Consider the following 27,249-nt stretch of genomic DNA (forward strand, 5'->3'; position numbering starts at 1 on the left):
CAGAGACCTGTGTGGAGGGAGTGACACCTACCCTTGGCCCTGTCCATGCCCAACCTCAAACTGGCTCCACAGAAGACTGTCCCAGTGTCCGTCTGGTGAGGGTGATGTTTTCTTGTCACCAACACGAATCCTCAACTGATTCCAGCCTCCCTGACTGCTCCTCCTGTACCCCCACATTCCAGAAATGTGTGTGTGGCTCTGAGTGTCAGAGAAAAATGCCACACCGATGGAAGAAGAGAAAGGCACAATTTATTGGTCACCCAGACTGGTGCCTGTGGGCGCCTGGGGGCACATAGGGATTCTTGCACACACTCTGGATTTGGTTTTCTACATTAATTCTGTTATGTCAAAAAGCCACAAGAGAAGGCATTAACAATCTATTCTCCTAGTAACCAAGGACACAGGACTAAAAGCCACAGAGCTTGGAAAGAGGATGCACTAGTTTGAGAGCCTGGGACCAAGAGGCCCACCCTCTCCAGCAGCTGGGCTGGAGAGCTTGGCCTCTGGAGCAATAGTGGAGACTTGTCCCTTAGCAAGACAGAAGCGCCGGGGTGCTCAGCCTCATCCAGGCCTGGCAGTGGCTGCCCACTTCAGGCAGTGCGCAGGGATTTGGCACTGGACTCGGCAGGGGCCTTGACATCTCCAGCCAAGGTGGAGGAGTGATCTCTCCAACTGGAGAGTTGGAGCTGACTGTCCAGGCCCTGTCTCCCAGGGGACTGTGCTGGACCCTTGGTTCGCAGAAGCAGCTCACATCACTGAAGCTGGAAAGGATCTGGCTCCTTGTACCCCAAACTAGCCATTCAGGTCCTACAGCCAAGCCCCTTTCTGGCTCTGGGGGATACTGGCCTTCTTAATGCTTTGTCCAAACCGTTTAGGACACACCATTCTGAACTGGAGGGTCTGGGCAGCTGTTCCAGTTGGCTGGAGCCTCCACCCTGGAGTCATCCTGACACTGTGTTCGTAAAGCACTTAGCACAGCACGTGGTGAGGACTCCACCCATGTGTCCATTATTATTATTATTAATATTATTATTATTATTATTTATAATTCCACCCTTGAGTCGGCACTTCAGTTTCCTTCTTTGAAAGGGCGACGAGAACAAGGTCCGGGGGTTCCAAGTACCGAGACCAAGATGGGAACCAAGTCTGGTATGAGTTTTCCTTTAAACCTCAGCACCGCTCCCAGGGGGCAGCCAGCTCGCTCCTCCACCACACGGCAGTGAGGCCCTTCTCCCACCCCCAATAAAATCCTGCCCAGGAAGCTAGATGGGAGCAGCAGACGGTCCTGGGAGGGGCTTCCAGAGCTGTGAGTGGCTTCCGGCATCATGCTGCTCCTTTGGGTTCCCGTCGCCAGCAGCACCCCACGGGCTTCACTGCGGGGCAAGAACAGAGGGTTGTCAGGGGCTCACTCTCACTAGGCCACGTGTGACTAAGTGGCCCAGCAACACTGTGGGCTGTGGGCAAGGTCAGCCTTCCTGTGGCATGAAAACAGCCAGCCACACTATTCTAAGTACTTTACACACAACATATGACATATACCTGTATGATTATGCAATGTTATATGTAATAATAGTCATATAGATCATTAACTTTGTTATTTGTATATTATTACCATGAAGTCATATGTATGTACAACATACAAAGATGATACATAGTAATACATAAGAGTATATAACAGTTCTCCCCAGAAATCTATAGGATACATGCCACTAATAGCTCCCTTTTATAAATAAGTAAACTGAGGCTCAAGGCACAGAGCCAGGAAGTAAGAGAGCTGAAATTCAGATTCAACACTGTTTTCACCACTGAGCTATACTCCAGTCCCCAGGGTGTTCCTAATCACTGTTAGTATTGCTTAAGAAAAATAAAAAAAACTAACAAAAACCACACTATTTTATAGGAAGGGAGATTATTTATAGGAAGGGGAGATTATGTTTGAAGTCTCTGAACAACAGGGAACATTATGAATGCAGGTACTAAGGATGCACAAATGAAACACAAATGCTCTAAGCTCCACAGGGCTAGGAGTTCATCCACGCACGGCCCCTCCTCTGTCCCTTTTAGCAATCATTCAGAGGCAGTGGAAGGTCAGGGCATGGGGACAGTCAGGTTCAAGTTCAAATCCTAGCTCTAGCTCTTCCTCATGGAGCAGCTCCCAGAACGATCATGCACACAAGTGAACGCACACGCGTGCACACATACACACAGGCACGTCGATGAACATACCTGCATGGCGGTCCTGCTGATGAGCCCCTCCTCGGGCCGGTGCTTGCCGTGGTGGGGGAGCTCCGTGTTGTCACGGTAGTCTCGGCCCCTGGACTGCTGCAGCTGTAGCACTGCAGGGCTCTTGACGGGCAGGGGTGGCCGTGGGGCCGGGGTGGGCGCTGTCTGCTGGCTCATTTCTGACCTGGAAGGCTTGATGGGCCTCTTGGCTGGCACCGGAGCTTGGGAGCTGGCAGGGGCCTTGGGCTTCCCTTGGCTCTTGTCCCCGCCGGCCGCCCTGCCCTCGGCGGAGGATGAATAGGTAAAGGAGCGGAGCCGGGGCGCGGGGCTGAGGAAGGACGGGGGGCCCTGCTTGCCTGTCCCTTTGCCGCCCTCGGCCTCCTGGGCTTTGGTGAGCAAGATGCTGGGCGATGAGACCCCAGGGTCCAGGCAGGCTGCGGGCTCCTTCCGCAGCGACTTGGGGGACTCCTGCTCCTTCCTGGGAACCAGCTTGGGGAAGGAGCTCACGGACCCGTACAGAGGGTTCTCGAACATCTCGGGCTTGGTCAGCTGTGAGTCGTCGGGTGGAGGAGCTTCAGGGGGGATCTTCCCCAGGTCGCTGGGCCGGCAGCTGGGGGAGAGAGGGGAGGGGAGGGGAGCCGGAAGAAACGTGCCCTTTAACAGAGAGGACGGCGGGGAGGGGCTGCTTCATGGGTGCAAGCTTTTGTTTTGGGGTGACAAAGACGTTTTGAAATTAGAGGTGGTGGTGGCATGTTTTTGGTATTGAATACCAAACGGTTCATTTTAAAATGGATAATTTTATGTTATGTGAATTTCACTTCAATAAAAAAATTAAAGAAATAAAGACGAGGAGATAGATGGTACTGTGGTTTTCTATGTTCCCCCAAGCAACTTCAGTTCTGACCTGGGACATTATCCACTAGCAAAAGTTGGAGCATCTGCGAACAAGGGGGACTTCAGTGGGGTTTTGTAGAAAGGGAAGGGTGAACTGAAATGGCACCTCCAATAACAACCCCCAGCCTCAGCAGGAAAGCCGGCCATGGCCCTCACTGCCGGCAGACCCTGTCTCCAGGCTTCCCGAGAACTGTCACAGCTTCTGTGCCACCTCCAGCAATCCTATGGGATCCTTCACTTGCTTGGATGCTCAGGGAAATGGAAGCCTTGCAGGGGACCAGATGAACTATTTGACCCTCCTAGGTAACCACTTGTGCTACTTGAGGGTCTCAAGAAGCTCCATCTACTAAACACGTAGAAAGTGTGACAAGCTCCCCCAGGCACAGCCGAGCTTCGGTGAAGCAAAGAAAGAAATCCCATGTCTCAGGTGGTCATCGTCCAGATTAACGCAGATCTTCCCAGGGGACAAAGTCCTTGCCCCAGAGGGATCCTGGGAGTGCGGTTTCCTTCCTCTCATAACTCACAGTGGGAAGGAACCAATGGCAGGTGGGGTCTGGAGGGAACCTGGACGGATGTGACCAATTGTCCTCGTTCGCCAGGACTGAAGAATGGACTAAAGGGTTTCCTAAGCGGTGGAGCTTCTAGTGCTAAAGCTGGAACAGTCCTGGGCAACCCAGATAGGTGGGCACCCCACCCCAGGCCTGGGGAAATGGTGGGGACCTTGAGGTGCTGGTGACGGTGCACAGTAATTATTCAGGCTGAGCCTGGGACCTGGAGGCTTAGGACCTACAGGCAGGGCAGGATCTTCCAGGTTCTTGCCTTGAATCACCTCCTTGGTGAGAAGTGAACTTAGAACCCCACCTGGGGGACTCTTGCCTATAGATGCCCTATTCTGCTCTCACCTGTGGGGCTGGAGGAAAACTGCTGCCTACCAAGCTGTGTTCAGACCCTTAAACAAAGATATGTTTATACTAGGTGTGATGGTGCACACCTGTAATGCCCATGACTTGGGGAGACTGAGGATTGCATGTTCAACACCAATCTGGGCAACTCAGTGAGAACTTGTCTCACACAAAAAATAAAAGGAGTTGGGGGCTGTGGCTTATGCCTGTAACCCCAGCAGCTTGGGAGGCTGAGGCAGAGAGTCACAAGTTCAAAGCCAGCTTCAGCAACTTTGTAAGACTCTAAGCAAGTTAGTGAGACTCTGTCTCCAAATAAAAACTAAAAAGGGGCCGGGGACGTGGTTCAGTGGTTAAGCACCCCTGGGTTCAATCTTTGGTACCAAAAAAATTTAAAAATAAAAAGTAAAAATAAAAATGAGCTGGACTTGGAGGCACAAACATGCCTGTAATCCCAGCAGCTGGAGAGGGTGATTACAGGAGTATTGTCAAGTTCAAGCTAGCCTGAGCAACTTGGCGAGTCTCTGAGTAACTTAGTGAGACCCTGTCTCAAAATAAAAAATAAAAAGGCCTAGGTAGCGATATGGCTCAGTGGTTAAATGCCCCTGGGATTAATCCCCAGTACAAAAATGAATGAATGAATGGGGCTGGGGATGTAGCTCAGTAGTAGAGCACACCTGGGTTCAATTCCTAGTACCGCAAAGTGGGGAGGATCCCAAAGATACTTAAATATTAGCTCCTTATTCTTTGTAGTTGCTTCCATTTCCATTTCTGGGGCCAAGGAAATGGCCTTTGCCAAATGGACACTAGGGCAAAATCTTCAACTGCCCCTGGTCCCCCATCCAGAGGAAACCCTGCCAGGCCAGAGGGGGCTGCAGGAGAGCAGCATTTCAAACTACACTCCCTGCATCGGCTCCCGACCACTGTGGAACTGACGTCCTCATGGATAAAAGGAAAAACCAAACCCTGCCAGGGAATGAGGCCAAGAGCAAGGCTTGGGGTCATGATAAGACAGTACTAACAGCCCCAGAGGGGACAGGAGGCTCGCCATGTTTTGCACAGCTTCAATCATTGTTAACGGGGTCTGCACTTTTCATGTCCATCGGTCACCCTGTAGGACTGGAAACTTACAGGCCTCTCGGTCCTGAATTCCTACGAGAACTCAGGGGCTGCCCCTGCTTTGTTTTGGGCCTCAAATTGCAGACTCAGGTCCTTGGAGGCCCTGCCAGTCTCCTCTGCAGCTCCACCCTGCTTGGCCCACTTCTAGTCTGAGTGACTTCCTCAAAGCCCAGGGCTGGCTGCTCTACCTCCCTTACGTACCCCTGTCCTAGTTTTCTAATAGCATGCAGCAGGAGAGACTGCACACAGGCAGGGGCCCTCCAGGTGGAGAAAAAGAGAGGGGATCTTGGGGTTGAGACGGGCTTCTACAGAGTGATCCCCACCCCTGTTCTAGGTTCCCTCCAGGGAGCCAGAGATGCCCGGGGAGAAATTCACTTTTCTTTTTCTTTTTTTCTTAGCATTGGGGATTGAACCCAGGAGGCTACCACTGAGCTACACCCCAATTCTTTTTATTTCTTATGCATCTCTGCACCTGACAGGAGCTTGTTTTTCTTAATAGTATCTTTAATAATCTCTATCCCCCAACATTTTTTTTTTTGGTACCAAGGATTGAACCCACAGGTGCTTAACCACTGAGCCACACCCCCCTTCTCCTTTTAATTTTGAGACAGGGTCTCGCTAAGTTGCTGAGGCTGGCTTTGAACTTGTGGTTGTCCTGCCTCAGCCTTCCAACCCTGGGGTTACAGGTGTGCGTCACCGCACCCAGCTATTCCCCAACTTTTAAAATCAAGCTGCACCAATGGGCTGGGACTTGGAGCTTCCACCAATAGGCTGGAGGGTAAGTAGTGAACAGAGCAGACCCAAGCCCCACCCTCCCCAGGCTGCTGCCCTAGAATGAAATCCAGAGCAGGAATGACAAGATGAAGAGGACACTCACCTTGACTCCTGAGCCCTAAGGCAGGGCCCCCGGGTGGCTATGGAGGGTGAAAACTTCTTTGGTGATAAAGGTGGCTGGGAGGGAGGGGTTGGGGGACTTTCTCCCCTCCCAGACCCCAGGGAGGAATCCTTGGGTGGCTGGTCATAGCTCCACGCAGTTAGCTGCTGGTCTGGGGACAGGGTCTGCTTCATGTGCAGGGACTGCCCGAAGGGCCCCACCATGTAGTTGGGGTTGATGAGCTCAGTGGCACCGGAGGAACTGCACAGAGGGGTCCTGTGGGAAAGACGAGGTGTGTCTGGGGGCTTGGCCCTTCTCAAGGTCAGCACCAGTCTGATGATGGTGCCCTCTGATGTCCCCTGGCTCATCAGGTCCTCAACTGCTTTGTTTCTGGGGCACCAGATCTTTCATTGACTCTTGCCACGTGGTAGGTGCTGAGTGAGCACCCGGCCTGGAACCGGGAGCAGGGGTGTGATTGGGAAAAAGGCAGCCCTGATTCTGTTCTCACAAAACTCACATCTGTTGGGAGAGACCCACACTGAACAAGCTCAGTGGCAGTCAGACAGGATATTTATATTGTGCTGAAGTAACAAGAATCAGGGGGTTGGGACCAGGGGCAGTGGAGCCAGACAAGGCCTAATGGAGGAGTTGCTCTTTTAGCTGAGATAAGAAAAGACACAGATACAATAGAAAGTAGGGGAGGAGGTGCTGGGTAGAGGTAACAGTGCAAAGGCCCTGAGGCCAGAGGGGATCGGCCTGACCCAAGAAGTTCTAAAGACCAGTGAGCAGATAGGAGAATGGAATGAGAAGCTAGTAGGCCAAGCCTGGGATCTGTGGGAGGTGGACAGGGTGGGTGGGGTAGGAAGGAGGGTAATTTCAGAGCAGACTCTGGCAGAGTCCTCTGGGATAAGGCGCACAGCATCAGAATGGGAAGCAAGTGCAAGGTCACAGAGGTCAATGCTGGAGCTGCTCATGGGCAGTGGGATTAAAACTGTAGAGGGGCTGGCCCAGGTTTGGGTGAGGTAACCCCAACAGTCACACATGCGGCACGCTGCCTCTGTGCTCGGAAGCATCTCCAGAGAACTGACTGAGTACGCGGGTTGTGAGGAGCCCCTGCAGCCCCGTCTGTCTTTCCCTTACCCCTACCCGCCCACGAGGAGAGGCAAGGCTGGTCCAGTGCTGGTCAAAATGGGAAGGACTCTTTCCCCTGTGGGCCTCCTGATTCTGGAACCGGGCAGACACTTTAGAGCTAGGATGTGTTCTTTGACGGGTGATGAGGGAAGAGTGAAAGGGGAACTTCCGTGCCCACGGCATGACATCAGCCAGGGAAGGGGACAGGGTATGTGCTAGAGAGGGAGCTGCTGTGTACAAGGGAACAAGGGCAGGAAGGACAGGCAGGGTGGGGACTAGAGGCAGGAGGACAGGTGGGCTGGCCAGGAGACTCTAGACCCCGTCAGCAAATTGAGGTGACCCTGCTGCCTCCAGTACTATAGACTTCAATGTGCAGATTGTTCCCAGCTCAGCCCATCAAGAGCAACCCGTGTGCATGTTCCCCAGTGCCTGCTCCACTTAGTAGCAGAATGGGTTTGTTGGCCAAGGACCCCACAACTGCCCACGTCTCTGGTCTCAGGGGAGACACGGCACGCATATGTTGCCTTGGAGTCACTCAGTGGCCTCGGCAATTGCTTCTTCTGGGAGCACACACCCTTCTGTCAGCCAGGTAGGCAGGGAGTTCCCAAGCTGGGGACTGCACACACTTGGCCTTGATGTCTCTAAAATCTGACACACAGTAGGTGCTCAACGAACACTGGTTGAGCTGAACTGAACTTCCAGACAGCAGGGTCTTGGCTTCACTGCTGACACGCTGACCTCCCCAGCGAGGGGCTTTGTGGTCAGAAGACAGAGGAGTCAAGGGCAGGAGAGTAGTCTTCTTGGTCCTGAGCCTCCTCCCTCCTCCACCCCGGAGTCTGTGGGCGCCAGCTCACTTTGTCCTCGGCCCTGGTCCGCACAGCTGAGCTGGTGTGCGGTGAGCCCTGGAACCCCTGCCCTACCTGCTGGCAGGCTCCCACTGCTTCACAAGCTCATGGCTGGTGAGGCCCTTCGAGCCCTTGGGCCCACTGGATTCATCTCGCTCTGTCTTCACGAAGTCTGGAAGGCAAGGGTCAGAAAGAGCACATGAGGGCCAGGGGAGCAAAGTGTCGTCCACCTACCGGCAGAAGCTGGAGATGAAGAGCGGCTACCTGGGAAGGTGCTCTCAAGCAAGATTCTAGGCCTCACAAGAGTTCAGTGATTGATTAATTATGTCTGCCATGCCTCCAGAGGGAGAACTGGCACATGTGATCCAGAGTTGTCCTTTCATGTGACATTTTCAACTTGACCTCCACAAAGGACAAAACAGGCCAACAATTCTTGTCAGATTAGGACAAAGTGTACATAACAGGTGGCTTCACAAGAGCATCTGGTACTTATAGCCAACCTGTCCCTGGGGCTAATGGGGAGCCGGGATCCCACCTTCATTGCAGCCCAACCCTGCAAGAGAAAGAGCTTCCCCAGGGCAAAGGGGGAACCACGGCCCAGAGGCAGCACCCCGAGGTGGGCCAGGGAACCTCCTGGTGTGGGGACATCACACCTTCCACACACAGTGAAGGAGAGGCAGGAAAACCATCATACTGAGCAGTCCACATCTGGCACTGGAGGGAACCTGGCTCAGCCACTCACCAGGGCTCTGAGCTTCAGCCAGGCGGGTAGCCCCTGCCTGTTTCCCCACCTGCCAAACACAGATAACCACACTGGGCTCCCAGGGCTATTGTGAGAGATAAATGAGATAATGTTTATGAGCGGATCATTCTGCTTATTATCAAGAATTCAGTGCAAGCCTAATTCATTTAGGTATTGTCATTTGAATTCTCTAAAGCAAAAATTAAAGAGAAAAAGTGGGGTTGGGGGGAGATCATTTGTTCCCTGTATAAAAAGGAAGAGACATTTGATAAATTTTTGGCAGAATAAGAGAAAAATTACAAATTCGAATCTAGATACACTCTGTGTTCTCACTATACTATTTTTCTTTGGTACTGGGGAGATTGAACCCAGGGTGCTTTACCACTGAATTACATCCCCAGTCCTTTTCGAAAGAGGGCCTCAATAAGTTGCTGAGGCTGATCTTGAACTTGGGATCCTTCTATATTAGCCTCCTGAGTTGCTGATTAAACATATGAATCACTGCACACAGCCTCTTGGCCTCGTTCTGTATCCTTACAATAGGGTGGTGACAATTTTTAGTTAAGAGATGATCAACAGGGTCTTCACTAGGTTCTAAAAGGGAATGGCTTCTCAGGCTGGTGTTAACGCCTGCAATGAGTATTGGTCACAGAATGTGGCTGTGTTGGTGCCATTTATCATCATCATCATCACCACCATCATCTGCAGTGCTGGGGATCAAACCCAGGGCCTTCTGCACACCTGCTCACTGTATCACTGAGCTATGTCTCCAATCCTGGAGTCTTTTTCTTTTTTGGTACCAGGCACTTACTTAACCACTGAGCCACATGCCCAGCCCTTTATTTTTTATTCTGAGACAGGGTCTCACTGGTTGCTTAGGGCCTCAGTCTGGCTCTGAATTTATGATCCTCCTGTCCCAGCCAATTGAGCCATTGGGATTTCAGGTGTAATACCTGGCATGTGGTGTCATTTTTGAGAGCCACAATAAATGAACCCTCCCAACAGCCAGTCAAAGTAAGTGGCATTTAACAAGACAGAAGGATTTGAGCTCAAGTTGAAAAGGGTGTGAGCACACAGAAGACTGGAGGATGCCATTCTGGAGGCAGCTGGGTCAGGGAAAAGCCAATGACATGTGCTGAGGACAGGGGGTGGGGCGGGGCTCTTCTAGGTGCATGTGGTGGATGAAAGCAGATGGGGAGGTCCAGCACCCTGGGCGGGCAACCCGAGGAGAGGTGTCGGTAGGTATGAGGGTATGTTGCTCATGTGAGTGGGCATTATATGGCCATGGGAAGAGCAGGAAGATTCCAAATCTCAACTGCGGCAGAGCTTTGGTCTCCTCTGCCTGGTGGCCTGGAGAGGTAGGTTTCACACCAGGTAGGTTGGTTTTGCAATCTTGGTGGAGGCCTAACAGGAGGTGGCAAGGCCTAAAGGCCAAGAAGAGGTGACAGCAGGAGCTCTGTAAACTTCACAAGCTTTGTGCCCTTGAAAATGGAAGCTGACCAAGTTTGGCAAGCGTGACCTGGGCTGCCGGGCATTGGGATTCTCGAGAAGCTCTTGAAGAAGGTAGAAGTGGGTCACTGGACTTAGAAGCTTTCCAAGCTGGGTTCTGTTCGAGGTTGCAGTGGAAAGCTTTGCTGAGAGAAGGCACAAGGCTGTCCCTAGCACAGGAGGTGACCAGGGCTGGGGCTCACTCACCGTAGAGCTTCTCCCTCTTCTTGCCCTGGGAGGTCTGCAGCTTAATCTGCCCCTGGAAATGGCCTGTCATCTCTCCATGGTGGGTGAGAGGGGTATGGATGGGCAGCTGGGTTTCTGTGGCCTCCAACCGAAGAGCAATGCAGCCCTCACCTGGGGGGAAAGGGAGAGAACAGCCCTGTCAAGACCAGACCATTTCACAGGAGAAGCACCGAGCACGAGCCGGACACGGCTTGACCACTGTAGTCAATCCTCGGACACCGTGGCCAGGCAGAGACCCCATCACTAAACCTTTAGAACAACCACAGCAATTTGGGACAAATGACTCAAATCTCACAGCAAAATGAAATCTCCATGGATTAGTCAATGTGAAAAGAAGAATTAAATCCTAGAAAAGCCAGCAACAAACCAGAATTAAATGCTAACCTGTTTGCTCTAGGGGATGCTAACTTCCCAAGGTTCAAAGCAATGTAAGAAATGATAAGACGGGCAGATAGACAAGTTTAAAACTTCTGCACAAAGAAAAAACCTAAAATAGTCAGGCAGAGTGGGGCAAGCCTGTAATCCCAGGGATTTTGGAGGCTGAGGCAGGAGGATCACACATTCGAGACCAGCCTCAGCAACCTACTGAGACCCTAACAAAAAAAGGGCTGGGGGTGTAGCTCAGTGGTAGGGCACCCCTGAGTTCAATCCCCAGTACTGTAAAAAATAAATAAATAAATAACCTCTAAAAAAATTTAAAAAGAAATGACGTGGGAAGCTGGCTTGTCCAGGAGGGAGGGACTGGCTGGGGACACATGAGAAGCACAGCAATGCTTGCAGATCTGGCTTCAAATCAGGACTCAAGTCAGTCAGTACCTGTGCAACTTCTCAAGTGACTTGATCTGAGCCTGAGTTTGTACCTATTCACTGGGGAATAAATAGTATCTACTTTGTAGCTCTCATCAGGATTAAATCAAGTAACACCAGCAAAGCACCTGCCACAGGCTTGACCCAGGGGAAGGTGCTGGGTGGGAGAAGTTGCAGTTGCTGTTGCAGAGGTTTCATGGGACAGGGGCAGTGAACCTCTAGTAAAGGCCCCTTTAAGAGCAGCCCCAGGACAGGACAGGCGCAGTAGGAGGACAGATGGGAGTGGCAGGTCACCCTCCCTCGGAGGAGATGGCACCGCCTCCTTGCTGGAGGCTGCAGGCTCCCAGGTGGCCTGTCCCTGTCGAGGATGCTTACCGTAGGACTCGTCACTATCAGAGGACTTAATGCTGATGAGGATGTGCTGATCCAGCAGGTACTCAGGGTCAGAGATAATGGGCTTCAGCTGCAGAGGGGAGGCAAGGATTCGAGTCAACAGGTGGGGGCAGGTGAGGAAACACGTGGGTGGACAGGTGGACGAGAGTCTCCACTATCAATGGGGGGGGGGGGCACATGGGGAAACAGGACACAAGCTGTTCTTTATCAGGCAGATTCAACTCTCAGCTCTCTGTGATGGAGAGCGCAGGTGGGAACTGGGAGGCCCACCCTCCCTGGTCAGGGCCTCTTCCCTGTACCCTGCCACCTGCACTCAGGCTTCCTAGGTCCATATCGCCTCCCTTCCTCTATCCCCCTCCTTTGCATATTTCAGGGCCTTGGGAGATGGGCCAGGGGCCAGGAATGACTGAAATGACTCCTGGGTCCACTCAGCCCCACACTCCCCCTGGCAGGCCACTGCCCTGCCCCTCAATCTCTCATAGGCCTGTGGGTTACATCATTGCTGACACCAGAGGCCTGACCCAACCTGGGAAGGAGGAGGCCTGTGTCTCCCTGAAGCAGACTCCCACCTTGTTGGGCCAGGAGTGTCCTTCAGGTTGCTGGAGGAGGGGCTTAGTGATTGACAGATACAGACTCCTCATTCTAGCTGTCCCCAACCTCCTGCTATAAGAAGGGCCAGGGACTGGGGGTTCCTGGAGGCCCCTAGCTTGGGGGCAGGTCCGTGCCAGGCTTTGTGCTCTGCTGGGTGAACTGTAAACCTCACCTGTGGAGGGCGGGGTGGAGCCAGTACAGGGAGGAGCTCTGTGTGCCCATGGCTCCTATATACCAGCTGTAACTTATGACTCCAACACAGAGGGGCCTAGTAACAAGGTCACATGCTGCTCCAGGCTGTCCCCTGGTGCAGTGCTCCTGGCATCATATCAGGATGGACTTGCTATTTTTCTATTCAGAAGGTTCCAGAAAAATAACTGGAAATCGCAGTACGCTGAGGCATCCTGGGGTTCAAGCACTGCACCCACCACTCTGCTCACTGACAGGTAGTGATGTCTGGCTCCAAGTTAGACCTAGGGCCAGGGCCAGGTTTGCCGACACAGGACCCCATCCTCTCTGGGCTGCAGGGATTTAGAGGGAGAGAAGAAGCAGAGGCAGAAGTCAAGGCGGAAGGTCTGGAGCAGAGTTGGGTGAAGGCCCTGAGGTGCTGTGGGAGCAGCAGATGAGGCTTGGGAGGCCACCCAACCTGGCACCTTGATGTCAGCCTGATAAACAGGTGGATGCCAAGGGCGGACAGGCACTCCAGAAAGATCCATTAGCAGGAGACAGAAGTAGAGACTCTTGGGAGGTGGCAACAGGACAGAGGAGAGGGGACACAGACTAGAGCAGCAGGACTTGGCCATAGTTAGGATATAGGATCTAGAAGGAGATAGGGTATCCAGAGGTCCCAAGCTGGACCAGGGAGTGGACACAACATGGGAACTGGGATGCTGGCATCACCAAAGGAGAAAATAATTCAGGTCCCTTGTGGGAGCAACCGGGAAGAGAGGTCCAGCCAGGAGGATGGGGTCCAGCTGATGGGACATAAATGTTTACTTGAAGCCCTGAGAGGGCCCCAAATGGGGACTCTTGACAGCTGTCCAGGGACTCAGTATAGACTTCCAGTCACAGTGATGTGAAATAGCGGAGGCCCTGAAATGACTGGAATTGTACCTGAATCAGGAGAATCTGGAGTTGAGGCACTGCTTCTGTTCCTGAGAGGATAGAGCCTCCTTATTGGCCAAGAGTTGGTTCCAATCACGGTCAGTGCCAGCATGGGTAGCTCAGCCTCCCCAAACCTGCCTTTGACCCATCCCAGCCTCAGGAGAAACCAGGTCCCTCCACCTACTTAAAGCCACTTCAGGTGTTACCCCTCTGGGGGAACCTTCCAGGGAGTCCAGGAGACCCCACGTCCTGTGAGATCCACCTGGCCCCAGACTCGACTTCTTGTGCCCTTCTCATGATGTGAGAAAGGAGCGGTGTTCTACTCCACCGTATTCCCAGCACAAACATCTGCAACACCCAAGGAGCTCGTGTTTAACGACAGCCAACACCTCCACTGTCAATTTAGCAGCACAAAAGCCGTTTTGTGGAAAACCTCTTTATACATAAGGCCGATGCTCCCACTGAGGCTGGCCTTCGGGTTTGCAATGCGCCCTGGCTCACCTGGGCTGCAGCCACCTCGCGCACTTACTGCATGCACAGTGTACAGCTAGGAGCCACCCGCTGCTCTCTAGCTTTCACTTGACCCGTGAGCCAGCACTGAACAGGGGAAGGGGCACAGAAGGGCACCTGGGGCATCCAGTCCTGGCTCTGCCACTCACGAATGCGCCTCTGACCCTGCACCTCAGTTTCCTTCTCGGCAAAGCCACATGGTAAGACAAATCTTCCTTAAGATCCCTTCTATGATCCATGGGGCCGCCAGGTCACAGCTCTGCCCTGGGCCAGGATAGCTGCCCTGTGTCTACGAAATCCCCCGGGAACTTCCTCTTCTTGGATTACCTTGGGAAGGGTGTCGCCAAACCTCACAAGCAGCTCCCCTTCGCTCCCCTCTTCATTTTCTCCTTCCTGGCTCTTGACAAAACCTGTTGGAGGACAAGAGGACTGTGTGGGGAAGACAGGGCCGGGACGAGACCCAGACGGTACCTTGGGGTGTCCCCCAGCCAAGGAAGATGGTCCCCCTCCTCTTAAATCTTTGGGGGCCTCAGCTGCATTTAGAAATCAGGCTTGTTGGGGATTCTGTTTCTGTGCAGGGAATGGTCATTTGCCAAAATGGTCTAAGTATTTTTAGGAAAATCAAGGAGATCCCCCCTCCTTATCGGCTCTCTGCAACAAACTGGGCAACAGAGAAATCATCACATCACAGGCAAGAAGATTAGGAAACATGACAGCTCGTCCCACGCCACTCAGGATAGCAGCCTTTTGAAATTCTAATTTAAGCTTCCTAATATGCTGTTTCCATAGAAACGTATGCAAATGTCTCGAGAGTTTATTAAAGACACCATGCAAAAATCCTCAACCTTTTTGGAACTGCTCTGACCCTGCTTGGTGAACAGGGTCCTGGGGACTTAGCGGCAAAGGCTGTTCTATCACCAGGACTGGGTCTTACTGAGACCAAGGAGGAAGGGACACAGGGGGCAGAAGTATACCTGGCAGCATTCCTGATTTCTGGAAGCAGCACAGCTACGCCTCCATTGTGCAGTTAACCCCCTCCCTCTTCCGCGCCACTATCCAGACCAACCCAGTGAGAACTAGGAATCATGCACATCTCCTGCCTTGGAAGAGCTGGAGGCAATCTGTCTAGAAATGTCACCCAGAAAGGGTGTTTCCTAAACACAGTTGGTGTTAAATGCTGCCAGCTGATGAGGCTGTCCAGCTCTGGCTTGCTTTTGGATGCTACGGGCCACTGGGGAAAGATGCTGATGATATCTACAGAGCAACAGGGGCCAGGGCGATGGTAGGTTGGTGGCAGCAGCTGTTCAGGCCCGGTGCTGGCCTTTACAAGCTCCAGAACTTTGCCCCAAACTCTCTGGCTGAGTCAGAGCCCAGCATGGGGCAAACTAACGGAGTTATAGTGTGCTGAGGGGCCAGGAGAGGAGCCACAGGTTCCTAGGGGCTGAGAGGTCCGAACACCAATGGCTGCAGGTTGTTCCCTGGGCCCTCCCACAGCAGCCCCATTTCTCTGACCCCACGGAGGCCCATCAGAGAGTCCTCTCCAGTGAAAGGAGAAATGGAGTGGGATACCACTTATGAAAAGGATTATGAGAAAGAGAGGTGGCCTGGCTGGGCGCTGTGGCACATGCCTGTAATCTCAGTGGCTCAGGAGGCTGAGGCAGGAAGATCGTGAGTTCAAAGCCAGCCTCAGCAACTAAGTGAGGCACTGAGCAACTCAGCGAGACCCTCTCTAAATAAAATACAAAAAAGAGCTGGGGATGTGGCTCAGTGGTGGAGTGCCCCTGAGTTCAATCCCCAGTACCTCCCACCCCTCCAAAAAAGAGTGGTGGCCTGTCCCACCCAAAAGACCACTTACTCTCTAAACAGCTCGAGTGGAATTCCAGGTAGAATTTAGTTTGGGACTTGGTCTTCAACGTGGCATAGCACTCGAGGAACTCGATCTGCCCTTGGCTGTCGACAGTCCCGGGACCTGGAACAGGTGAAGATAGGGATTGAGGGGCGCAGTGTGCCTGGAGGTGCAGCATGTCCTGTCGGCTGTTCACCAAGGTTTCTTTCCTCTGGGTGCTCTTTCCCCAGGCTGAGCTCCTGCTTACAGTCCCAGGAAGGGGAGAGGAGGAGGAAGGCAAAGTTTTCCTTGAGGTGAGGCTACAACGAAATCCACCGCCCCTGCTGAGTGTTCCAGATGACAGTTACAACCTCTCTGATCAATCATGGGCTGGCCATGTGGGGAGCAGAATGGAAAGAAAAAAGAGTTCAACGAGCCAAGATCTACTCTTGGTTTTGCTACTGAAGCTGTGTAGCCTTGGGAACAAGGGTTTAAACAAGGGTTCGGACCATCCATGTAAATTCTGAGCCACTTGAGAACAAGAACAAATATCTCCTTTCTCTATTCCTCACATTCTTCCTTCTCTTCTTTCTCCTTCGAAGCCCCACAGCACCTAGGCTGCTCTGGTACATAAGCCATCAAAGTTCAACCCAGGTAACCAGTATTTTTGAGCATCTCCATGTACTGACTGGTCCCAACAGTGAGGACACTCCAACCAGCAAGAGACGGGGAGGAGACACCGCCAGCCCATCAGGGCTGCAGGAGCTCAGGGAAAGTGCAGATGGGTGGGAGCAAGGGGGAGGGGAACCTAAAGGCTAGAAGGTTCTGTGGAGCACAGAGGCAGAGCTGGGAAGGAGGCCAGAGGGAGCCCAAGACTGGTAGAGAGGGAAGGTCACACTGCTGGGGCCCCACGTGTCAGGCCCGTACCATGGGAAAAGCATTCCAGGGGGTGTCCCAGCCTTACCTCCATCCCTCCTGACAAAGGGCACAGAGCCATACAGCCTCCCCCTGCCTGTACCTAGGTCCCCCACACTCATCCTTTGTAAATGAGTCTGAATTCTATGCTGCACAGAATAGGGAGGTGCAGAGATGGCAACTCGAGCCCCTGGATACCCAGGCTGCAGGCTGGGTGGACACATACCTATCGGGACGAGGGTCGCCTGGCAGCCGGGGAAGATCTGAGAAACTACCTGCAAATCTAAGTATCACTTACTCCAGTATTTCCCACGACTCAGCCATCTACATCCACCTTCAAATATTTTTACCATCAGACCAACTTTATAACCATATCAATATTTACCTAAGAGAGACTCACTTTAAAAACGTGAGTGTAAGGAAGGATACACCACCATACTGAATGGAAAACCAATGGACTCACTTACAAGAGACAAATTTTAAAACGTATTAGAACACATCACTGATGAATGTTCATTCCTATCCTGCATGCCCAGAATCATCGTTGGTGGTAAACAGCTACACCTCAGTAGACACTGATTTCCTGTTTTTCAGACTACATTTCAAAGTGTCAAAGGCTGTTGCATTTGCCAAATAGAGTATTTGAAATTGTGATGTGGCCTGGACATGACAGACTGGATCTGTCCTGAAGCACAGCCTTCTTCCAACAGACAACGGATGGCTGCAACCAGAAGGCAAGTCCCCAAGACCCTTTATCTTTGAGGAAAACCGAGAAAGGGACACTGCTCACTGCTTACCATTCTTGGAGACAAACTGGGAGGTGACCCCTGCCTCGAATGTGGCGAAGACAGGGCTGTGATCACTGGTCATGATGTCGCTGGTACTGCCTGCAGGGAGGGGAAGGCATTTCTAAGCGAGGTTCGCCATCTGGTCAAGCTGCAGATGGCGAACCCACCGCAGACAGGCGGAGACCTGAAGCTGAGAAGCCGGAGGGTGGGTAGCAGCGCTGAGACCAAGACCCCTGCCGATGCCGGCCAACCCCAGGGCTCCTGCCTGAGCGTGCGCAGCCAACACCAGACACCAGCGGCCCAATCCAGTCCAGCCCAGGGAACAGGGAGCAAAGATACATTTGTTGTTTCAAGACACTGAAGTAGGAAGTGGTAACTGGAAGACCTCCACTGTCGCCTGGCTCTCTGCACAGGTGGCTGATGGAGGCAGAGGGCCGAATCTTCCTAGAAGTAAGAACTGCCCTGGGGTCTGCAGAGGTGAGAAGGAGAAATGCTGATGCAATTGGCCCCGTGTGGGGCTGGGAAGGGGTCACAGGCCCTCAGGTAAGCTCAGGGGTGGAGGGGGACACGGAGGGAATAGAGGGAGGAGACTAGAGCGGTGCCCTGGCTGTGGATGTGGGAGGGAAGGTGGCCTTGTGTGAAGTTCATCTAGTGAGGCCACTTCTGGGAGACAGAGCCAAATAAGCAGGGTCCACGGGTTAAACTATCCTGGGGTAGTTGCTCTGGGCCCTTCTGGGGAGCAGGTGACACACACAGACAAAAAGAACAGGTATCAGCTCAGCATATGGGCCCAGAGCTCAGTGCCGGGGTTTGCCGGCCTCCAGAGAGGCGATCACAAAGGCAGCCAGCGGGCAGAGGCACGACCCCTCCTATTCCTCTCCTCACTATGAGGGGCCCCCAACTGGAGGGGCTGGGATCATGAGGCCCATCAGGGAGGGGCCTCTGGCCTGGGACTGCTCATGGGCAGTGCCAGGGACGCCACTGTCTGGGAATTTGCAACGTCTTAATTAACACCATGATTCTCAGTATTCAAAATGACTCTGCTCCATAAATTTTTAAGCTCTCTCTCTGCAAGTAATGGAAACTAATCTGTAGGTTTAAGACTAAACATGCTGGGTGATGTCACCTGACATCCCTTAAACTTCAAGGTTCAACAATTATTTCTTAATCATTTTGGGAATGTATTCTACAAATTATTTACTTTATTTTAGTATTGTTTATTATACCCCCCTCCCCTTGTCCCGGAGATTGAACCCAGGGATGCTCAACCACTGAGTTACATCTCTAGCCCTTATTTTGAGACAGTCCCTTATTTCAAGATAAGGTCTTACTAAGTTGCCAAGGCTGGCCTCGACCTTGCAGTCCTCCTGCCTCAGCCTTCTGGTGCTGGGATTACAGGTGTGCACCCCACCCCTGGGTATTATGTCTTTTTCACTGATTTAACTCAGTATTTATCTGTACAAATGTGTGTGAGTACTTTATGACATGTATCAAGTTGAACCACATAAATGCCCAGTATTTGGCCATTTCTGAACTACAAAACACCAATTTCATATACTCAAATTTAATATAGTCCTTTTCAAAAGAAGTAAAACTGAATTTCTTTTTTTGTTCCAAAGGTCTTGGGGCTGGGGCTGGGGCTCAGTGGTACAGCACTTGCCCAGCATGTGTGAGGCACTAGTTTTGATCTTCACCACCACATGAAAATAAATGAATAAGGGGCTGGGGATGTGGCTCAAGGGGTAGCGCGCTTGCCTGGCATGCAAGTGGTGCTGGGTTCGATGTTAAGCTCCACATTAAAAATAAAGATGTTGTATCTGCCGAAAACAATAAATATTAAAAATTTTCTCTCTCTCTTAAAAAAAATGAATAAAATAAAGGTACTGTGTCCATCTGTAGCTAAAAAAAAAATATTTTAAAGCGGGGAGGGGGCTCAAAATTCAGAAGTCACAAAAAGCAGGGACCATTTATTGTGCTACAGCCCCAACATGGATGGGATATGTCAACTCCTTCGGGCTCCCCATCTTGCAGATGAGCTGACTGAGGCCTTCCCAATGTGTGGCCAGACCTTCCGACCCCGTTTCCACTCACCGTAAGACTGACACACCACATGTACCAGTGGGTAAGACTTCCAAAGGACTCGGTCACACCAGGAGGGCAAGTTGTACTTCATCTGTAAATCAAAGTCACGTGTTGAAAAGACCTGCTACTTTTTTATTTTAAATCAGTTTAAAAAAAAAAAAAGGTCAACTGGTGGCTTCTGCAATCCTCAAATTCAACTGCTGTTGGTTCTTCATAGATTTTCCCCATTGGTGGTGTTAAATGTTTAACCTGCCTCAATTCTCAAAGGCACTGCTGTGTCCCACATGTCGAAAGGTCCTCATCCCTGTTTCTGGGTAAGACCTGTTCACCTCCCTGCTCTCTGCACCTGCTCTCCTCACCACCTTAGCATTTCTGCATCCTCACCTCCTCTGTTTCAAAGAAACCGTCTACTTCTATTCAATCCAGTCCCCATCATCTTCTCCTGCTGCTTGCTTTAAAAATATACCCCAGCCATGGTCCCCAACACCCACAGAATCATTCAAACAGAATCTAATACAGGAGGAGCTCCTCTGGGCCTCAGGCTATGGTGCTGAGCAAGACACCCATCAGGTGTAATGGACAGGCAAGAGGGCAACGCCAAGAATCCTCCTTAATCAATATTCTTATTCCCCAGGCTTAGCTCTTTCTTTTTTGTCTCTATATCTCCAGGCATGCCAGGCACGGTGGTGCACAACTGTAATCCAAGTGGCTCGGGAGGCTGAGACAGAAGGATCACAAGTTCAAAGCCAGCCTCAGCAAGGGCAAGGCAATGAGCAACTCAGTGAGACCCTGTCTCTAAATAAAATACAAAAGAGGGCTGGGGATGTGGCTCAATGGTTGACTACCCCTGAGTTCAATCCCTGCTGGAAGGAAGGAAGGAAGGAAGGAAGGAAGCTCAAAGTACTTTCCTAAAAGAGCCTACCCTTGCTTTTTTCTTTTTTTCGAACCAAATTTCTTTCAAGAATGTTCTGGTTCGCAGCCTTCATTTTCTGGCTTAGCACATTATCGTCTGCCCCTAACTTGAGATCAGCTCACATGCAGTGAATTTTTACCTTGGGTATACCTGCTAAGCCACTGTCCACATCAGGAATGGTTCACGTCACCCCGGGAGGTTCCCGCACGTGCCTTCCTTGTGAAGACCCCCCCTCCTCAGGAGGACACCATGGGGACTAAGATCTCCCTCAGTTGATTCTGCCCAGTCTTCAACTCACATAAATGGACTTGCTCAGTATCTGTTTTGGGGTCTGGCCCTTTCATCCCTATTGTTGCTTGTAAAAAGTTCCTTCATTTTAAGAAATGTTGAAATAGTATTCTCACTAAGTTGCTTAGGGCCTTGCCAAGTTGCTGAGGCTGCCTTTGAACTTTTGATCCTCCTGCCTCAGCCTCGGGAGCTGGAGGGATTACAGGCACATGCCACCATGCCCGCCTCTTGCATTTATCTTTTGATGAACAAATGCACCAGTATTTTTTAATTTTAAGTATACACCGAAGTAGATTCCTGAATCATAAATAAGGGAATGTTTGGTTTTTGTGGATGCTACCAGACACTTAACATTGCTGTCTCCTGTGGACCTCCATAAACATACAGAGGTCAGGGCCCCCCCTACCTGTTGCATCAGAACCTCTGGGGATGAGGCTCAGGCATCTACATTTCTGAAAACCTTCACCAGGGATTCATCTGCACATCAGCGGGAAGAACCACCCTTAGCCTCTCGTCTCATTTCATCTCATAGATTCTATTCAAAGTGTCTCTTCAAAGTCCAGCCAAACCTCCACCAGCTCCGGCTCCTCGCGCTCGCTTCTCCTCCAGCCCCAAGTGCTTATTCCCCTGCTCCCCTGGTCATGGCTGTCTGTCGAAACTCAAGCTGCCCTTCAAGCACCTCCAAGGTCATCTCTAAGAAGTCTCTGGCTCCTTCCCTGCCCCAGTGGCCACTTCCTCCCTGGACTGCTCCTTTTTGACTTGGCAGAACCATGTCTGTCCCAGTTGCAGTCACTGCACATTTGCCTGGTCTTTCCTACTATAGACTCCCTGGGGCAGGCGTCTTATTCACCTTTGACCTCTTAGCACCTAGGAGAGCGCCTAGCCCCTCCCCACCCAGGTCATCAGAATATCTCTAAACAAAAAAATCTTCTATTGCTTCTTTCTCCAAACAGAATTCTTTGAAACACAAGTGGCTTCCCTGAGATACGAATTGGTGTTCTTTGACTGACTTGAGCTTGGCACAGATTTCTTCATGGAGGACTGCATGCTCTGAAGCCCATAAAGGGCTCTGTTAAGTCCTGCAATGAGAAACTGTTGCATGTGGATCCGCTTGTCAGTTTAGCAAACATACTCAATCACATGTCTTGGTGTTGTTTCATTTGTTTGGTTGGTTTTTTTTGTTTTTTTAAATAAGCTTCAGAACCCAGTTAAAGAAATAATGATTTAAAATCCTTTCAGAATATCCCTTTAGAATATCTGGATAGCTGGGTGTGGTGGCACATGCCTATAGTCCCAGCTACTTGGAAGGCTGAGGTTTGAAGCCAGCCTCAGCAACTTAGTGAGACCCTGCCTCAAAATAAAAAATGAAAGGGCTGGGGAGGTGGCTCCGTGATGGAGCACCCCTGGGTTCAATCCCAACACCATGAAAAAAAAAATCCGAACAGAAGGTAAAATCTAAATGTGAGTTCGAGTCTTCGCAGTGCACAGGTAGATCACCAGCTTCTGCACGGTGACATCAGCAGCACGTGACTTCTGATTTATTTATTTCCTTTTGTCATTGTTGTTGCCTGGTAGCCAATGCTTTCCACTTCCTGTTTGCCTTTCTGGGAACAGAGGTGGGGGCGCGAGATGGGCGAGGGGAGCAGTAGAGGACTCTGGGGGACTCACCCCTGTCGCTTTCTGCTTGGTGTACGCGTATTTGTCCCGAGTCAGTCTTTCAAAGCGGTAGGTGGGTGCGAATGTGATCTCTTCCTCCTCTGAAACAGACACTAGGGTTTCAGTTGTAGTTCCCCAGCCGCCACCCCGCCACCCTTCCCCATTTCCCTCCTCCCCGAGGCCATCCGTCCCCTGGTAAGGATGTCTGGGGAGACAGAAGGACGGCTGGAAAGGGCGCAGGACAGACTGTGTTCTCACCAAAGTGCAGGAAGACCTTCTGCTCCCTCCTCTCCGTGAGCAGCTGGTCGTGGGACAGCAGATCTGCGTACTGCTGCTGCTTGATTTTCTGGATGATGGTTTCTGCCTCCTGGAGCAAGACACGCCCAGGTGAGAAGCCTCCTTCACCAGTGCATCAAGAAGGCGCCTCACGCTGCCTTCCAGCCACACCAGGGCCTGAGGTGCCTGCACTCCCCAGGCCCAGGCCTGGCAGCTGGGCGGCTGCTTCCTGGTACTCAACTAATTAACAAGGAAAACTCTAGAGAGAGCCCAGAATCATCCCAGTAGCATAAGCTCCAGGCTAGTCCACACTCGCATGTATCCTGACTTTAGTGTTATCTTTCCTAACCCTGAGGAGACGGGTAGGTATGCTTCTTGCTTATTCTCTGGGTATCAGCCTCCCTGATCCCGGCTGGTCTGACCCCAAGAGTCAGTGTGACATTCGTGGGATGTGCTGGCCTTGGATAGGAGTCCTCCCTCCCACCCCTTCTGTGACCTTGAACCAGGTGCTGAGTCTCTGCTTTGGTGAGCAGCTGTGACAGCCCCTTTGCAAGGAAGGGGCAGGAAGTGGGGGCCCTGCCAGTCCCTCCCACGTGCCAGCTGGATGACAAGGGAGAATAGGAAAGGTGCCCAGGGCATCTTGTGAGGAAGGACGTGGCTGGGCACAATACAGATGGATGCCCCTGTTTGGTCTCTTCAGAGCTGCTCAGGTGGTCAGAGACTCAGAGGTGACTGAGGGACATGGGATCATGTGGAAAGATGCTTGGGAAACAGACAGACCCCTCTCAGAGAACACAATCAACCCTCAGCAAGTTTCTTTCTTCTTGGTCCTGGGGATTGAATCAGGGGCACTGTATCACTGAGCTACATCTCCAGTTCCTTTTAATTCTTTATTTTCAGGCATGGTCTCACTAAGTTATTTAAGTCCTCCCTAAATTGCTGTGGCTAGCCCAACAACTGCAATCCTCCTGCCTCAGCCTTCCAAGTCCCTGGGATTCCAGGTGTGCACCACTGCACCTGCGGCCCTCAGCTGCATTCCAGTCCTCCTGTGCCTCAGTGTCCCTGTCTGCACACCACGTCAGGCCCTGTTCCGTTCCCTTCCTCTCACAGGACTGCAGGGTCAGGTCAGAGCATCTACCTACAGCCTGCAGGTGAACCCCAGTCTCCAAGCAAAGGGCACTCACTGTTCTTCCTCTCACCTCTTCCCTGTCCCTGCTTCCGAGACATATGTTCAACCACAAGTCTGCCCACCTTTCTCCCCTGGGGACCATGGGTGGGCATTGAACTCAAAAAATGTCTTCCTCAGACTGGCTGGGACCACGATGTGGTGAGATGAATGCACTGGTCCCCTCGGACTCCTGCCCTTCCTGGATAACTGAGAGGCAGTGACAGGGAGGAGGGGTGGGCAGGACAGTCAGGTGAGAAGCTGGCGTGAGAAGAGCTCCACACAATGGCGGAAACTCTGCGATGGCACAGCGCGGGGCCCTGAGAGCTGCTGCTGCCTGACCTGCTCTGTGTGTCCTGGCTCCAGGACTCTGTCCTGAGCCAACCCTAGGAGCCTCTGTGCCTGGCGGCCGCAGCCCCAGCCCAGGCACTGCTCTTACCCAGGTGGGTAGCTCCACGCGGTAGTTGAGGTCCCCGAGCCAGAAGAGATGGGTGAAGCGGTGAGTGATGTTAAAGGGACTCAGTTTCTTGTCCCCCAGGGCCAGGAACCGGAGAATGTTCATGTAGTTTTGGTTGCGCCTAATGCAAGGAAGAAGAGGCCACCTGGCATGAGGTCACAGCTCCCCACTCCACCATGGCCGAGGTCAGCGTAGGCGTGTGTCCAGCCTTGGGGCAGTGACCACCTTCCCACGCGGGCAGCAGGGCTTTTGAGACCAAGCTGGGAACAGAGGACCAGAGCTGCAGCAGTGGAATCTGCTCAGCAGAGGGGTGTTCTAGATGGCCATCCACGACTGGCCACCAGTAGGCAAACCAGGCCTTGATCCACACGGTCTCCCCGTGGACATGGGAGTGTTGGCTAGGTATCTACGAGCTTAATGACATTAATGTCACTTTTGTCCTCCAGACAAGAGTCATCCACACCTGAGGGCCCTACTGGACTGCAGTTGCCTCTACTGAGACCATGGGAGGCCCTTAAAGGCTGGTAGATGCCCAGATGGTCCTGGACGGGCACTGAAGAGGTTGTCAGGGGTTCAGGGGTGAGGGCTGCCTGGATAAGTAACCCAGACACAGGCTTATGGGGGACGCACCCCATTACCTGAGTTTCTTTTCACTTCCAGAAGTCAAGTGGCTGTTAACGAAGCCCAGTGAAGTTCCATTGAACATGAATGACACCCCCACGGCTCCCTTGTTCCCTAAAGGGAGGGAAGAGCAGGAGAATCAGAGAAGTCAAATAGGAAACTCGTCAAGGGGTAAGGAGATGGCACTGAGAAAGAGCAAGAGAAGCAGGGAAGAGAGAGCAAGCAGGTCCCACGGGCCGGGAGACATCATGGTGACAGTGAGGACCAACAGCCCTGGGCTCCTCAGCAGGGCAGAGGAAGGAGGCTGGCAGTCACGTCAGTGGCCACTGTGCCAGGCAGGCAGGGACCATCAAAAGCAGGCAGAGGCTGAGGGTGGTGGCACGCTTGTAATCCCAGCTTCTCGGGAGGCTGAGGCAGGACTGTGAGTTCAAAGCCAGCCTCAGCAAAACAAAAAGCGAGGCCCTAAGCAACTCAGTGAGCCCTGTGTCTAAATAAAATACAAAACTAGGGCTGGGGATGGGGCTCAGTGGTAGATGCCCCGGAATACCAAAAAAAAAAAAAAAAAAAAAAAAGGCAGGCAGAGGACTTGGAAGAGGATTTGGGAGGAAGTGGCCCGGCTGGGTGGACTGACCCCAACCTGGCTAACTCAGGGCTGCAGGGAGACCAAAGGCCCTCACTGGCAGATCTGTTCTAGACGAGCGGTTCTCAAGGTATGCTCCCTGCACCAGTGGCAGCAGCACCTAGAAACTTGCTAGAAGGGGAAACACCAAATCGCTACCAAAGCTAAAGTTCTGGGGCCCAGAGACATGTGCCTGACAAGCCCTCTAAGCCAGTGTTTACTTTTTTAAATGGTTCAGGGGAAAAAAATTTCAAAAGAAAAATAATCTTTCATAACACATTAAGATATATATAGATACAGATATAGATATAATATATATATAGATATAGATATAGATACAGGGGATTAAACCCAGAGGCACTTAAACATTGAGACACATCCTCAGCCCTTTTAAAAATATTTTATTTAGAGACAGGGTCTCACTGAGTTACTTAAGGCCTGCTAAGTTTCTGAGGCTGGGTTTGAACTCGAGATCCTCCTGCCTCAGCTTCCTGAGCCATTGGGAATACAGGTTTGTGCTACTGCACCCGGCTAAGACATGAAATTCTGATTTTAGCATTTACAAATCATGTTCTATCAGCACGCAGCTCTGCCCCTTCATCTAGGTATCATCTGTGTGCAGCTGCCTTCAGGGTTCCCAGTGCTGAGTGGCTGTGACAGAGGCTCCCATAACATCACAGCTGGCCCTCACAGGCCGTCTTCCAGCCTGAGCCAGGCTGGAGCTGGGAAACCTGCTCTGATCAACCCGAGAGCCACAGCCACACATGGCTTGAGCACTTGGAACACATTGGATCCCAAATGACAGGGGCTCTAAGTGTAAAACCCTCATGTGCCCGAGGTAAGAAAAACAGCTAGATGTGTAATGAACACCTATTGAAATGATAACTTTTTGGATGTGTGAGGTTCACTAAAATCTGTTCTTAAAACTAATTCTACCTATTTCCTTTTTATTTTTTTTTAATATTTACTTTTTAGTTGTAGTTGGACACAATACCTTTATTTCACTTATTTGTTTTTATGTGGATGGAACCCAGGGTCTCGAATGTGCGAGGCGAGCGCTCTACCGCCGAGCCACAAGCCCAGACCTCCTTTTTATTTTTAATGCAGCTACTAGGACATTTAGAACCTAGACCTGGCTCAGCTTCCCGGGTTCCAGAGGAGGAACCTGCAGCTGGGGGGTGTGTCATAGTGCGCCCAGGCCCGGGCCAGCTCTGGCATCCTGCTCCGGGGCTTCCCCTCCTCTCCCAGGCCTCCTCTCCAGCTCCCTCCCCTTCTGGCAGTTGGGTCTAAAGACCCACATCTGGGTTTGAACCCCACCCACCACTTTTTGTCCCTGGGCCTTGGCCAAATTAGGACACATCCACATGGCCTATCTCTTCCTCTGGGACGCTAACAGTGCCTCCCCACAGGGCACTGCTGTTCAGTCAGATCATGCGGGTAAAGCTTCTGGCCTGTGGCCTTGTGTGGGGTCCACCCTCAGAAGGTCTTCGCTGCCCTAAGGACTGATGGGTGACCGGAGCTGGGCTTGGCTGAGGCATGGTATGTTTTGCAATGTGAGGTTTCAGTGAACTTTGCTGTGTGGGTGGGGGTGGCAAGGAAGGCAAGTAGCCAGGGCGGGACGGACTCAGACAAGGGGAAGTTCCCGGGCAGCTGAAGGGCTGGGCTCAGGCCAGGGCACAGCCGGTGCTGTCCCCACCACCACTGAGGCAGGAAGGAAGGACAGATGAGTGGGTGTGGCGGGGCAGTTTGAGGTTTGCCAGCAAAAAGCCGAGTTTTTC

General features: G+C 51.9%; 1 protein-coding gene across 1 annotated transcript in view; it reads right to left on the reverse strand.

Moving 5' to 3' along the window:
• Positions 1-229: 229 nt before the first annotated feature.
• Inpp5d (inositol polyphosphate-5-phosphatase D) overlaps positions 230-27,249 on the reverse strand; it is a 109,724-nt gene continuing 82,704 nt past the window's right edge. The window contains exons 14-27 of the mRNA XM_071619534.1: positions 24,870-24,966; positions 24,214-24,352; positions 22,592-22,700; positions 22,346-22,434; positions 19,486-19,567; positions 17,404-17,493; positions 15,722-15,835; positions 14,194-14,276; positions 11,644-11,731; positions 10,423-10,572; positions 8,061-8,157; positions 6,013-6,285; positions 2,227-2,833; positions 230-1,373 (exon numbers count right to left, since the gene is read on the reverse strand). Of these exons, the coding sequence (XP_071475635.1) occupies positions 1,371-1,373; positions 2,227-2,833; positions 6,013-6,285; positions 8,061-8,157; positions 10,423-10,572; positions 11,644-11,731; positions 14,194-14,276; positions 15,722-15,835; positions 17,404-17,493; positions 19,486-19,567; positions 22,346-22,434; positions 22,592-22,700; positions 24,214-24,352; positions 24,870-24,966 (2,021 nt within the window). The 3' untranslated portion in view covers positions 230-1,370. The remainder of the gene's footprint in view (positions 1,374-2,226; positions 2,834-6,012; positions 6,286-8,060; positions 8,158-10,422; positions 10,573-11,643; positions 11,732-14,193; positions 14,277-15,721; positions 15,836-17,403; positions 17,494-19,485; positions 19,568-22,345; positions 22,435-22,591; positions 22,701-24,213; positions 24,353-24,869; positions 24,967-27,249) is intronic.

Source organism: Marmota flaviventris, chromosome 11 (genome assembly GCF_047511675.1).
Source record: "Marmota flaviventris isolate mMarFla1 chromosome 11, mMarFla1.hap1, whole genome shotgun sequence".
Taxonomy (NCBI): domain Eukaryota; kingdom Metazoa; phylum Chordata; class Mammalia; order Rodentia; family Sciuridae; genus Marmota; species Marmota flaviventris.